The 14,770-nt window shown below is 37.1% G+C and overlaps 1 protein-coding gene across 1 annotated transcript; it reads left to right on the forward strand.

Moving 5' to 3' along the window:
- The first annotated feature begins 3,316 nt into the window (after window positions 1–3,316).
- LOC136778693 (serine-rich adhesin for platelets-like) lies at window positions 3,317–14,187 on the forward strand. The gene is made up of 4 exons (XM_066735792.1): window positions 3,317–3,342; window positions 3,449–10,475; window positions 10,709–14,104; window positions 14,176–14,187. The coding sequence occupies exons 1-4, from the start codon at window positions 3,317–3,319 to the stop codon at window positions 14,185–14,187; spliced, it is 10,461 nt and encodes a 3,486-aa protein (XP_066591889.1).
- The last annotated feature ends 583 nt before the right edge of the window (window positions 14,188–14,770 follow it).

Raw genomic sequence — 14,770 nt, forward strand, 5'->3', positions numbered from 1 at the left:
AGCTCGATACTCCGGAGATAGCGAAGTTTCAAAAACGTGTCGTTTGGAGAAACGAGGAAATATGGGTCGCGAAAAAAGGGACAACAGCTTATCCGATTCTCGCTCCTTTTTCTGCCATATTTTTTTCAACCACGATGAGAAGCATTATTCTCGTACATACATATATAAAAGGAGCAGACTGCTATAGAGAGGCATAGGTGTCTATTAAAGCACAGAAGTGGTATAATACTCGGTGCTTAAAAAGGGTTGCCGTGTGACTAGACAGCCAAAGGGGAGTCTGGTGTCTCAAGAGCATCACTCTTGGAGTGCATCATACGTGTTCCCCTTTTCTCATCGCCCAAGAAAACTGCGCATAAACTATCGAAAACACAGGTTCATATAGAGTAATTATATTCGCCAAATATCTCCTAAAATATCGCTACCCAAATCCTGGTAAAACAAATGCAATTAATTCATTTAACATTAATTTGCAATAAGCTAGCGACTAAGCGCGCTTAAACGCCTAAGATATATTATTCAATGATCCAATTATCAGCTTAACACCTCCAACGCCACTCTAGAATTACCTATAAATTGATAGAGTGTTAATGAGATTGCAGCAATTCCGCAACACAAATACACGAATCTGTGTTGTTCATTAATTATTGGAGAAAAATAATACTATGTTAGGAGAAGAATATCTAAAAGATATAAATTTATTTTTCTGATAATCTAAGATATCGAGTTTGAGGAATATTATGGAATCCAAAATAACTGCATTGGAAAAGGTAATTTTTAGAACTCAGTGGTGGTTGAAGAGTATGGCAAACTTCCCACTTGAATGCCTTCTTTCTCTCTTTGCTTTCTTCAAATATAAAAATAGGTCAGGAGAGAACGGAGAAATTTTTCAATTTGTTATCCAGGCTTAATGAGGATTTCGACTCCGTGGAATAAAAGAGTAAGAGTGTTTTAAAAGTTAAGTTTATTGATACTCCATCAATTCGCGTAAAAGAACATTTGCTATGAGTCAGACTAAAGTAATGTAGGAACTTATACATAATATATTGTTGAAGGTGCGAGTACACGCGCGCTTAGTGTTCACTTGAAGAGGCCCCTCATGTGACCCTATATATATGAAATATTTTCTGTATAACGAAATATTTTTGTTTTCTCCGAAATAGATAAAGAGAGGAAAGAACTTGAAATAAAGAGAATTTAAGACGAATTTGACGATCAACGTTCTTGACCTTATACAGTAGTAAAATCGAGTGGAATGATTCGCGGTTTGCCACACTGGAAAGATTTCTGAAGCTACTGAATATCTTATCTTGGTTTAGGGAAGATTCACTTCCATTTGTGAGAAGATGATGCCTGCAGACGCTACAAATGCTCTAGACTTTTCATTGCAAGGATGAAAAGCAGCCGTGGATTACCCTTACAAAATACGCGAGGATTCTACACGTTCGCCCAGGCTTCTTGATCCTTGCGCAGGTTCGTGAAATACAATTTTATGCCTCGTTCCCGAAACGAGGGAGCGCTCACGCTCATCTACGAAAAGACGATAGAGGCGCGGGTGTACTGTAGCGAGAATTAAAAAAGCGACAATCCTTACGAAGAAGTCTGCAAATCAGCGAAGACTCGAGAGAGCGATTGAAAGAAAGGTGCAAAAAGTGAGAAATACGGTAGAGGGCGTTGAGGGCCGGTGGACGAGATGGAAGCTTTAAATACTTGAATAAGGGGTGAGGGAAGATGGACTATTTCATGGCTCATGGCCTTTCCTTGCCTTCCAAGTTCCACAGCCTTAGCAATTCTCCCTCGTAGTTTAGGACAGCTACCACGGTGTAAATATACCGTCCGGGTTGGTTTACGAATATGTGGAAGGCACCAGACACGTGAAATAGCGAGCAGGACGCCTGCCTCGTAGAATTTCACAAATTTTAAGCTACCTGACATCCATCCTCTTAGACTACATGCCTTGATGTAGCACTATCACTGATGTAGTGCCAATTTGATAATTTTATTCATGATACTTTAAATTTAAATCTATATTCTTTATAAATGTGTTGTTTTCAAGCTTTTGTAATAAACAATTTATACTAAGTGTCATTGGTAATTTAATTTTATTTCTAAGTGACGATAATGTATGCATATCAATATTAGAACTAGTTGAGGTTGTATTAATTTACACATATCGAGACTAGCGTTTGCTGCAGTATGTAAGTGCTTATCATTAGGATGGGGTGAAGATGAGGATGGGCAATCGTTCGTAGGATGGTCAGGAAAAATACAACATTGGAACGCGTTAGCATTGAAAATACTTAGTTGATGCGTGAAGTACAATGCTCGATAAACGATCTCCAATGTTCATATGTGTATTTTGTATTTTACTTTTGGCGAAAATTCATATCAACCAAATTCTACCATTCGATACGATACAGCTATTGCAAATATAGCAGGATACTGCGAAATAAATTAACGTTGACTTGTTCCACTTAAATACTTATTTTCATCTTATTGTTTGTATTCAGAATGCTACATAATTAATAAATGGGACTGAATTTTGACAATAAATTATAGTTTATTTTTCGCATTCTTTATGGGCTTTTTCTAACACCAGGAAAAACCTGGAAAATTCACTCACGAAACGGTTAAATATCTAAATTGTGGTGGAATATTAGGTTCCCTCCAAAAATGTGACAGTTCCATCAACGGTTTTTTGTGATGTTGGAACAAACCTTATGGTTACTTTAAAGTTAAAATGAAAATCGACAGATTGAGGCACAAATGGTATATTAAATGTTACGCAAACTAAATGTCTTTTTCTGATCGTGTCGATTTTCAGGCTAACTGGAAATCAACCCTTGTATAGCCCTCTCTATTTCTAGGATATATCCAATGCTGCCATAGACCCATGGGTTCATTCAATATTCGCGCTGAGGGCCACTCGACGCTTACTAAGCGTCGAAGCAAATTGACTGAATTGAACAGCCCGATGCGTATTTTACTCAGCTCTCTTACCAAGCATGTGTGATGCCTGGAAGAAATTAATTTATACTCTTTAGATCTAATTTAGAATGCACCTAATTACTCGATAATATATGAACTAACTTCACGTCCAAACCGTCAAAACTTCTTAACTCTTTTTTAGTTACTACAAAATTAACCTTAAAAAATGCAAAATTTTATTTCATGAAGAAAAAAAAAACAAAACTTCCTTTTTAAAATAATCATCGGAAATGATGATTAGTTCTCTACGTGAGTAACTGCTATACAATTTGTTCATATACAGGATATTTTACGTCAGAGTACAGCATTCAAGTTATATAAATATTTGACTATGAGACTTTTATTGTTATGTCTATTGTAATCGTAAAATGCTATTTTTCTACCCTTTTAATTTAGAGACTTATATGAAGTATAAAAAATTGTTCAATTACCTGCAAATAATATGTGTTGATAAATGTTATAGTGATACAAACCTGTACACTCACTTAAGCACCACAATAACAATTCTAGGAAAATGCTGGAGAGAAAACTTTCAAATCAAGACCTATACCTACAATTATTCAACATATTCCAATTTTAATCACGATAATAATCATGCTCAAATATATCAGGATGAGCTAGCTAATAATCATGGTTGTCTGAATTACTGTCACCTACGTATGAGAGGTGGCAGTGATTTAAGTCCTCAGGAAGATATACCTTCTATAGAAGAGTCGTCTAACGATGAAGATGCAAGAAATATTATTATATCAATCGGAGTTCCAACCAGATCAAACTTGGATGATACACCAGGAGACTCAAGAGTTCCGACTGCTTCAAATAATTTTGTAATTTATAAAGACAGTGGGTTACAAATAGATCTGTATGATCCAAATTTTGCTACGGTAGATTTTCAGGAAAAACACTTACTTTGCAATGAAAATGAAAGAAACGAAATTACTCAATCCATACAAGGCTTATGTCCATGTTTTCTCAAAGGCAAAGGTATGTGCTGCCAAGAGTCAGCAACAAAAGATTCTCCAGGTACCTTGGCTATAGTAATCTCTAAACCCTCTAAGACCACGTCGTGCGATAAGATATCGGCAACAGCTAGCTTAGATTCTGGTCAGTCAAAGGATAAAAAACAGTTTACACCTGTACAAGAATCTGTTAGCAGTATTACGGGCTATCAAGATTGTATGAAGTCGAAATCCATGAGGACAAAATCCAAAATTGACAGTAATGGAAAGACGAGGAAAAACATTATTGCTATGCGAGGTTCTTCTAATGCTTCTGATATGTATTATAAGGGTTTGGTATATACTGATATTCCAAGGAGTACGGCAAAGCCCAAAGCTCTATTTGGAAACTCAAAATTTTCAAAATCAGGTATGCGATATTCTTCAACACCTAAAAGAAACTTAAGCTCGAAAAAAAGTAAGTTATCCAAAAAAGCTTCATTACTGTATACGCCATGTAAGGATAAAGAAAGTGAAGTATCATCAGATGCATGTGACACAACGCGAGACAAAAGCTATACTTCAACAGGTAGCCAAACAAAAAAATTAATGATTAAAGGAAAGCGAAAGGCTATGACGGATCGATCAGTTAGGTCTACTGCAAGTAAACTAGAAACGTGTGAACGAACATCGTCACGAGATACCAATGCTCAATACAGATCATCTACACGAAGTAAAAAATCTACAGGATCAAGTGTAAAAAAGAAAAGTATTAAATCTTATAAAACAGATGTTAAAAGTAGTCGTAAACGCGGACGCTCTCCATGCAAGTCGTTAAGTAAAAGTAGTTTATCAAACGCATCGTCTAATGTTGAAGTGAATGACTCGGTAGCAACAGGCTATAAGGATATGCGGAAAAAAAAATATCTTTCAAAAAGTAGCCAACGAACCACGAAAAAATCGACGATGAAAAAATCTTTACTACCCGAAGAACGGCGGAAGAATACAATGGATCGAATATGTAGACCAATTGTAAGTAATTTGGATGCGATGGATCGAGCATCATCACGAGATACCAAAAGTCAGAAAAGAATATCGAGACCGTCTAGAAAATCCACACGTTCAAAGTCAATGTCAAAAACTATTAAATGTAGTATAACCGAATCAATGAACGATGTAAGCAGACTATCTTCTAGCATCGTGACAACCAAAGGCAGCTATGCATGTTTGCAGTCTTTGGCTGATGAAAACAAATCGCTATTAACAGACGACGATGATATACAAAAGCAAAGTCATATATCTAGAAAGAGTCAGGAAAAAAAGAGAAAATCTATCAAGAAAAAATCTTCAAAGTGCGAAAGATACCGGAAGAGTACAATAGATCAAACTGATGGATCTACGACAAGAAATTTAGAAGCAATTGAACGATCAGTTTCACGAGATAAAATTGACCAGGAAAGAGTACCAGCAACTTGTAAAAAATCGACAAAGTCAAAGATGAAAGCAAAACGTATTAAATGTAGAACCACTGACGATATTAGTAGCCGTAAGAGGGGACGATCTTCAGGCGCGCCGACAAGCCAGAGCAGCTTGTCGAAGACACAATCTAATGCAGAAGAGAATGAACTATTACCAACGGACAATGATGGCATGCGAGAAGAAAGCCTCATTTCAGGAACCAGCGAGCAAACCATCGGAAAATCTACAATGAAAGAATCTTTGGTACCCGAACAAGGTCGAAAGAGCACAACAGGTCGAACAAGCAGATCAACGAAAAGTAAATTAGAAGCAATGGAAAGAGAAGCATTAAGAGATACCTGTGCTAAGGGCAAAATATCTACACCATCTAGAAAATCCTCACGATCAAAGTCAGTGCCCAAAAACTTTAAATCTGGTATGGGCGAAACGATAGACGATGTAAGTAGCCGTAAAAGCAAACGATCATCTCGCGTATCTACTAAAAAAAGCGTTTTTTCGTATACACAGCCTAATGTTGAAGAAAACGAACTATTGCCCATACACGATGATGTGATCCGAGAGCCATGTTATATTTCTACGACTACTCAACAGGAAATAAGAATATCTACAACGCTACGATCAATTCCACCCGAACAAGGACCACAGAGTACTGTAGATGTATCAGGGGGATCGACTCTAAGTAATTTAGACGCGATGGAACAAAATGCATCACGAGATGATAGTACGCAGGAGAGTATATCTAGACTATCCGGAGAATCGACACGGTCAAGATCAATGTCAAGGAGTAGTAAATCTAGTATACGCGAGCCGATAAACGATGTAAGTAGCCGTAAAAGCGGGACATCTTCTCACACGCTGGCAGACGATACCACTTATTCGAGATCCAAGTCTAGTATTGAAGGTTCAGACAGATGTCTAACTACAGGAGCATCCAAAGATTCTCTAGCTACCGTGGACATAATATTTTCTACAATATGTACAGTAAAAACAGAGGATCAAATGTCGATAACAAACCAACCAGATATTGTGCATTTGGAGAGCGAAAAAAATTTACGATCTGGGTCACAAAATGCTACCAGCATTAGAAGTAAACAAGATTCTAGTAGATCGGAATTAACAAAGTCACGATCAAAATGTAGTGTTGGAAAAATTCAGAGTGATGCTAGTATTAAAAGAGCATCTAATCAAGAGATGCTGGAGGATTGTGAAAAGCGAGAACCAAGCTGTACTTCAAGATATAGTCAGGAAAGAAAAAGATCGACTGTGGAAGAATCCTTACAACCGGAAGAAGAGCGAAAGACTACAGTAGACAGATCAGGTAGATCAACTCTAAGCAATTTAGAGGCAATGGAACGAGCAGCATCACGGGATACCAGTGCTCGGGAAAGGGAATCAACACGGTCAAGGTCAATGCCAAGGCCTATTAAATCTAGTATGGCTGAGCCTTCGGACGACGTAAGCAGCTATCAAACAAGAACATCTCCTCGTGTGCCATCAAACGCAATAACTTTTTCGAGAGCACAGTCTAATGTTGAGGAACCTGGAGCATTGCCAATTGTAGTATTACCTAAAGATTCTGTAGCTACTTTATCTATTGTCATTTCAACAGACGCTATGTCGAAATCGTTGAATGTAATGTCAATAACAAATCAATCAAATAGCGATTTTTCAGTCATGGAAGATCGATCAGTATCTGGGCAACGGTGTCCTACAAGTAGCAGCAGTAAACGGGATAGTAGTAGGTTAGAATCAATAAAATCGAAACCGAAAGACAATTACGGTAATGCAATGAGTGATGTCAGTGTTAACGAAGATTTCGATCACGATATCTTGGAAAGTAATGATACAATGGAAATTGCGAGAAAACCGGAAGTCTCATTTGTATGTCCGTCATCATCACAACGAGATACACATTCCCGTTCAATACCAAAACAAAGTGTAAGTTCAAAGCAAACCGAACCTTCGAAATCTGCAGCTTTATCGTTTTACACACCGGCGAGCGAAAGCGATTTTCCCAGGGTACCGTCTAATGTCGAAGAAGACGAATGGCTACAAACGAGAGACGATGAGTTCCGCGAACCTAGTAACATTTCGAGAAATACCCAAGGAACGATGAGAAAATCTACAAAGAATGAATACTTGGAACCTGAAGAAGTGCGAAGGTGTACGGTAGATCGATCTGGTAAATCAACGGGAGGTAGTTTATGTCCAGTAGAACGAGAGGCTCCTCGTAGTATGATTGATCATGAACGAGTATCTGCGCCATCTAAAAAATCAACGCTACCAAACTCCATGTCAAGGAGCATTGTAACCAGCTTCAGTGAACCAGGAGAGGAAGAAATTAGTCGTCAATCTGGACAATCCTCTCGTGTACTGACAAGTACCAGTGTATATTCAGGTGGTCTGTCTCATATCGAAGAGAATAAATGGGTGCCAACAGTAGACAAGAAAACTGGAGAACCAAGCTATATTTCACAGGATACACAAACAACAATCGCAAAATCAACAATGACTGATTGCATGCCATCTGAAGATGCGAGAATGTGTTCGGTAGATCGATCTGGTAGATCAACGCTGAGTAATTTAAATCCGTCGGAGCGAGTACCAACGCGCAGTACGATTGATCAGGATCGAATATCTACGCCATCTAGAAAATCAACACTACCAAGCTCGACCTCAAGAAGCTTTAAAACTAGCTGTAATGATCCAAGGGACGAAGCATGTTCTTATCAAACCGGACGATCGTCTCGCGTACCGACAAGCACAGGCAGATTTTCCAAAGGACAGTCTGATATCGAAGATAATGAATGGGTATCAACAGATGATGAGGAAACCTGGGAACCCAGCTACGTTGAAAGAGACACCCAAGAAACAATCGCAAAATCAACAATGACTGGTTTCGTTCCATCTGAAGAAGCGAGGAGTACGGTAGATCGTTCCGGTAGATCAACAGGAAGTAGTCTAGGTCCCACAGAACGAGTAACTTCGCGTGGTGTGAGTAATCATGAACGAATATCTGCACCATCTAGAAAATCAGCGTTACCAAATTCAATGTCAAGGAGCTTTATGACTGGCTTCAGTGAACCGACGGATGAAGCAATTAGTCATCAAACGGGACGATCGTCTCGCGTACCGACTTGTACCAGCGTATATTCGAACAGTCTGTCTAATATTGAAGAGAACGAATGGGTATCGACGATAGACGAGCAAACCGGGAAACCAAGCTGTGTTTTAAGGGTTACTCAAGCAACAATTACAACATCGGCAAAGACTGATTTCATGCCATCTGAAGATGCAAGGAGTACTGTAGATCGATCTGGTAGATCAACGCGAGATAATTCAAGCCCTTTGGAGCAAGGACCATCGCGTAGTATGATTGGTCAGGATAGAATGTCTTCGCAGTCTAGAAAACCAACGTCATCAAACTCAACGTCAAGGAACTATAGAAATACCTTCAGTGAACCGGAAGACGAAGTAATTATTCGTCAAAGTGGAGGATCATCTTGTATGCCATCAAGCTCAAATGTTGTGTCAAGGGGTCAGTCTGCTGTTAAAGAGAATGAATGGTTTTCAACCGTAGATGACAGAACCCAAGAGCCAAGTTATATCTCCAGAGGAAGCCAACAAACTTTGGGAAAATCTACAATGACTCAACACTTACCATCTCAAGAAGAGCAAAGGGGTATAATAGATCGGTCAGGTATGTCAACTCTTAATGATTTAGATGCAAACGAACGTGTAGCATCGCGTTGTTCGGGTGGTCAAGACAGAATATCTGCACCATCTAGAAGATCGACATTACCAAGCTCAAGGTCAAGGTGCTATAAGACTAGTTTCAATGAACCGGCAGACGAGGTAATTAGTTGTCAAACTGGACGATCGTCTCGTATGCCAACGTGCACAAGTGTTGTTTCAAGGGGTCAGTCTGCACATGAAAGAAATGAATGGCTATCAACCGTAGACGACAGAACCAAGGAGCCAAGTTATATCTCCAGAGGAAGCCGACCAACGTTAAGAAAATCAACAATGACTGAACACTTACCATCCGAAGAAGAGCGAAGGAGCACAGTAGATCGGTCAGGTAGATCAACTCTTAAAAATTTAAAGACAATGGAACGAGCAGCGTCACGTGGTATCAGCGACCAGGAAAAGATATCTGCATCTGTGAGGAGATCGACAAACTCAAGAGCCAAGTCGAATAGTTTTAACTCCGGTACATCGGATGAAAACACTTGCCATACAATTTACCTAAACCGAATGATTTGCGTAAATGAAGATATTGGGAATGTGGGAGACTGTGATGATAAATTATGTTTTTGTGTAACGCCGCCTAAAAATCTAATTAATAATGAGAAACGACATTCAAGTAATAGAACACAGAATGTCGAAATATCCGATGATGAAAACGAGGAAAGCAACGATTTAAAATTTTCAAATAAACGGAGTATGAAGACAAAAAATTCCTCGCTTAAGCGTGATGATTTCAAAGACGATGAATTAAATACTGGACATGGATTGGAGCAGGATGTTAATGAAACAAATTTTAAACGCACAAATACCAATACATGGTTAAACAGTGTGCATTCTGATATTATGAACAACCGAAGCATGTCTAATATTTCGATAGGGTCATTTGACAATATAAGAACAATCTCCTCCGTTAGTTCTTCAAGATCTAGTATATCGAACCAAGAGGATAGAGTTATTAGCTTGTTTGAGCCAGCTTATAAAGAAGATTTGGACGATAGAACTTCAGGATCAATGTTGTCTCGACAAAAAAGTAGAGAATTATCTAAAGCAATTTCAATGCCTCAAATGATGATAACCGAACCAGAACCGAGGAAAAAGGAAGAAATTGTAGACTCAAAGACTTACATAAATATGGATAGTCAAACTTCGAATACTGTTTTGAATAAGTTGATCTCGCAGTATGAATTGGAAAATAAAAACGAACGGTTACTTTTGAGTGTAAAGTTGGAAAGAGAAACTCTTAGTACTGGGACACAAGCGGAAATGCAAATGGATCCAACAGGATTAGAGATATCAAAGAAAGAATCATTTGATAGTTTAGAGGTGAATGTGGATGAGTCATAAAGGATATTGTTGGAAAAACGTTGACGTTTACTATTAAGTAAGTATAGGTCGGCTGTATTCACAGCGATTAATTTAATAACCTATAAATTTGAAAAATTGAATGTAAATAATAGAAATTCTAAATTAATGAAGTTAATAATACCGTTGTACCAAAGAAAATTAAATAAGTATAAAAGCATTAAATTCCTTTTTAATATGCAAAATTGATAAAGAAAGAAAATAATGGCAGCTGCCATGAAATTAAAAACAGTGCTTGCAAAGAAAGTATGTCAGGGATTGGATCAAGCAATAAAAACGTACTTCATGATCATAATGGGTATGATAAAACTAGAAAAAAAAAGCATAATTTAAATAAATCAATATCAAAAAATATATTACACACTCAAGTTAAAAATTTAGGATGTTTATCACCTATCAAAAGCCCACCTGGGTTAGCGATGAAAGGGAAAATTTCCACATCGTTCGAAAACACACGTTCATCGAGGAATTTAACAAGAAGAAAAAGTGGAAAACTGGTAAATTCTGCGGAGAAAAATATCGCCAGCATAACAGAGAAAAATGTTCCACCTGAGAGGAGAAAATTGAATATTAATTCAGTGTCACCAAATGTATTGGATATTACTAGTAGAACAAGAATATCAGATAAAATAAATGTAGCGTTAGCAATATCATGTGGGACACTCACACCTGCAGAATTAGGTGATGAGAATGAGGACAGAGAAATAGTCCGTTCTGATTTAGTTTCTAGTCCTGAAACAGATGCGTGGGGAAATAAGAAAATAACGCATGCGAGAAATATGAATAAAAATAATGGGATTGCTTTAAATCCGAATTTTATTCAAGTTGTCACCAAGACTGTGACCAGTGTAGGTGTTTCTACGAGTCCTTCCCATTTAGCAATAGCGACGAATAAAGAAAAATTGATGGGCGATGGTGATCTCGAAATTGCAAAACCAGCTTCCTTAAAACCTTTGTCCGTAGATGCTGCTCAAGGGACTTCAAGTATTACAGATATGAAACCTGAAATAGGAAATATCAGTAAAGTACCAGAGAAACCCAAAATTGTTACGTCTATGAGGAAAACACGTATATCTAAACCATATACGTTAACAAGTCAAATAGATAAACAGAAGGGGCTAAAAACATCATCAATTGCATCGACGGACAAGTTGGAAACTGCAAATTCATACATTCCAGCAACAGCAATGTACAATGATGATAAAGATATAGTTAGAAAAGAAAAAGTAGAATACAGTAAAACTTCAGGTAAGGTTGTTCCTGGTAACTTAAATGAAATCTCCCAAACAGGTGTAAATAAAAAGAGAGAGCTTCGTCAGACGAGGTCAATTACAGCAAAAGGTTTTAAAGACGATAGCAGTAAATTAATTAATGGTTCCATGTCTAAATCAATTGATTTTTCAAAGGAAGCAATACACAAGCCTCGTTTAAGCGCAAGCAAACTTTCAACGTTTGATAAAAGAGATTACCGAAAATCACTATCAAAAGTAACTCCTGAAAATTCGATTTCTAAACCAATTTTTCAAAAAGGAGGAATCAATGAATTTCAAGTAAAATCTGACAACCTTTGTCCCAAAATAAATCCTAATTTAAAATTCTCTAAAAATCATGCTACTTGTCCTTCTGGTACAATTCCAGCCAGGAAGACTCTGTTACCATTACACGCAAAGAGACAATTACCAGTAAGTTCTACTAAATCTAGATCCTCAATAAATAGGTCAGAATCTGTAAAGTCTGTGAAACCTGATGTCGAGAAATCCATTGGCGATTTACTGAATAAAGAAAAATCAACAGAAAGTTATCGTACTGGGTTACCACACGAAACAAGTAAGACTTCACTTGTCAAGGAAACTTCGTCATCCCATCGTGAAGAGAATCCCTTATGGGCCAGCTTAAAAAAATTAAGGTCGTCAGTTCCAAAAATTATATCTGCAAGAAATATGAAAACTGATCCCAAAAAGCCCATTCATGAATTATCAAGTAATGAAAAAACCATACATAGATACTCTAACTCTAACTTTAATGATAAATCAGATAGTGCCTCTTCTGCCAAGGAAACTGTATTCTCCGATCACACGGAAAGTCCCGTATCTATTGATTCCACTGAATCAAGACCATCAATTTCTAGAAGTAAATCTGTCAAGTTTACGAAACCTATCTCCAAACCGTCTGTTAATAATTTAAATAATATTGAAAATGCAGCAAAGGAATACCGTGCTTCAAAATCGCTAATAAAATTAAACAGGAAACCTTCTGAGAAAAAGATATCCCAGCCTCATTTTATAAATGCCAGATTATCTAAAGATTCTTTGAGAAAAGAGTCCACGAGTGCCAGCTCCAATGATGAGAAACGTATGTCAATAAATAGAATAAAATCTTTAAAGACAATAGATTCTAGTATATCTCAAGCTAATTTAGAAAAATATAGATCAAGGAGTACTGGTAGTAAAGATAGATTCTCAAGCATCAATAATAAAAAATCAGTGAATGAATTACCATCATCAAGATCTTATCGTAGCGAAGATTCACGTAGGATAGATTTTTCCAAGAAAGTGGAAATCCCAACTCCTTCGCAATTAAATACATTACGAAAATCACAAGAACCTGAAAGATCATTTGAAAGGACACGTTCGTTAAAATCAATGGGAAGGAAAGAGTCTGAGTACAAATTAAGTGAGTCTGACAAGAAGACTAGTGGTGACGAATCTAGCGACTCGAGTAACGTTAAACAAAAATTACTAAACGCACCATTACTCAGAAGGCCTTTGTACAGCAGAGATAGTAAGGATGAAGAAACGGATAAGGAAAGTAGTGACACGAAAAGAAACGAGGGTGCTGATGCAAGTAGTTATAGGAAACGATTATTCTCAAAAATGGCAAAGAAGTGGGAAGAAAAGCTTGTAGATAGTGACAGTAGCTCTAAGGGAGAAGACACTGATACCAATTTCAGAAGGAAAACTGCAGAAGTGATAAGCAAAGAATCATCCACAAGGAAAAGCGAAGGCAGAGTAAATGACTTGATTTCTCGCCAAATGGTTAAGAAGAATATTATGGATAAGAATAATCAGTATTCGAGACCAAAGTCAAATCGAGTTGTCCAGTGTGAGATAAATAATCGTGATGCATTTATAGAAGGGGGACGATCCATTACTACTCAAACCATTCATGATGATGGCCCCGCGAGGAAACTACTACACTATGATACATGGAACGAGCCATGCATAGGTATGAGATCGGACGATCCAAGGGTATGCGCAAGATTCTACAGTTCTTGTCCAAAGAATCCTCGACTCATTAGAGGGAATATTCTAATTTCTCCAAGTCCGGCTAATGCAAAAGTCGATCAATGTACTGACGGATGTAATTTCGAGTGCGCTGCATCAGACATAAATCGAATTCCAATAGCTCCGTCGACCAGGGAGGAGAATGAAGAAGATGTTCGTCAAGTAAATTCCAGCAATAATAACGTAAAAGAGCAATTCCCATCAGATACAAGAAATTATAGACGCAATTCCAATTTAAATCAAAATATTGTTGAAAGATTTCCCTGTTTTCAACCCATCAGAAGTCCAAATGGATGTTATGACAATGTATGTACTAGAGATTGCTGTCGCTGTAATGATAACCGATTAACAAATATTAACAATTGCTGTCGTTGTAGAGTACGAAATAGTAACAATTATATTTTATACAGATAAATTGAATGTGCTACTAAAGCTATTATGACTCCTGCATTTAACATGTTTTTGAAATGACATACTAAATAAAATTAGAAAAAAATGGAAAATTTGTGTAAAATTTAATTCTACTTGCATTTTATTTAACAATTAATTAGACATACATGTACTATACACGAGTAAGTTATTTGTACAATACTACAGCCTCCGTATACATTACACAATCATATCACACTTTCTTGACTGTCTAATGTTTTGGCAACTAAAAATTAAAAGAGCATAAAATTAGGCTATTTAAATTATTTAAATTTAAAGTTTATCAATAACACGGATATTACATTAAACTTTCACATATATTTCATAATTCTAAAAAATACCAGCTAAATCTCAGGATAATTGTTCTTCGAAATCGTAAGAGTACAGTTTTGCATTTATTAGTTTACTTAATCTTAAAGCATTATAAGCTTGTTTCTAGCATACATGCCTGTAGGTATCACAGCTATTTACTAAATGATTGAATTAAGGTCTCTTATATTAATTAAACGCTAAATACATTTTACTTTACAATAGCGTAGACGC

The sequence above is a fragment of the Prorops nasuta genome, unplaced genomic scaffold (assembly GCF_024137725.1).
Source record: "Prorops nasuta isolate Cenicafe-Biocafe unplaced genomic scaffold, Cenicafe_Pnas_1.2 PNAS00014, whole genome shotgun sequence".
NCBI classification, from domain to species: Eukaryota; Metazoa; Arthropoda; class Insecta; order Hymenoptera; family Bethylidae; genus Prorops; species Prorops nasuta.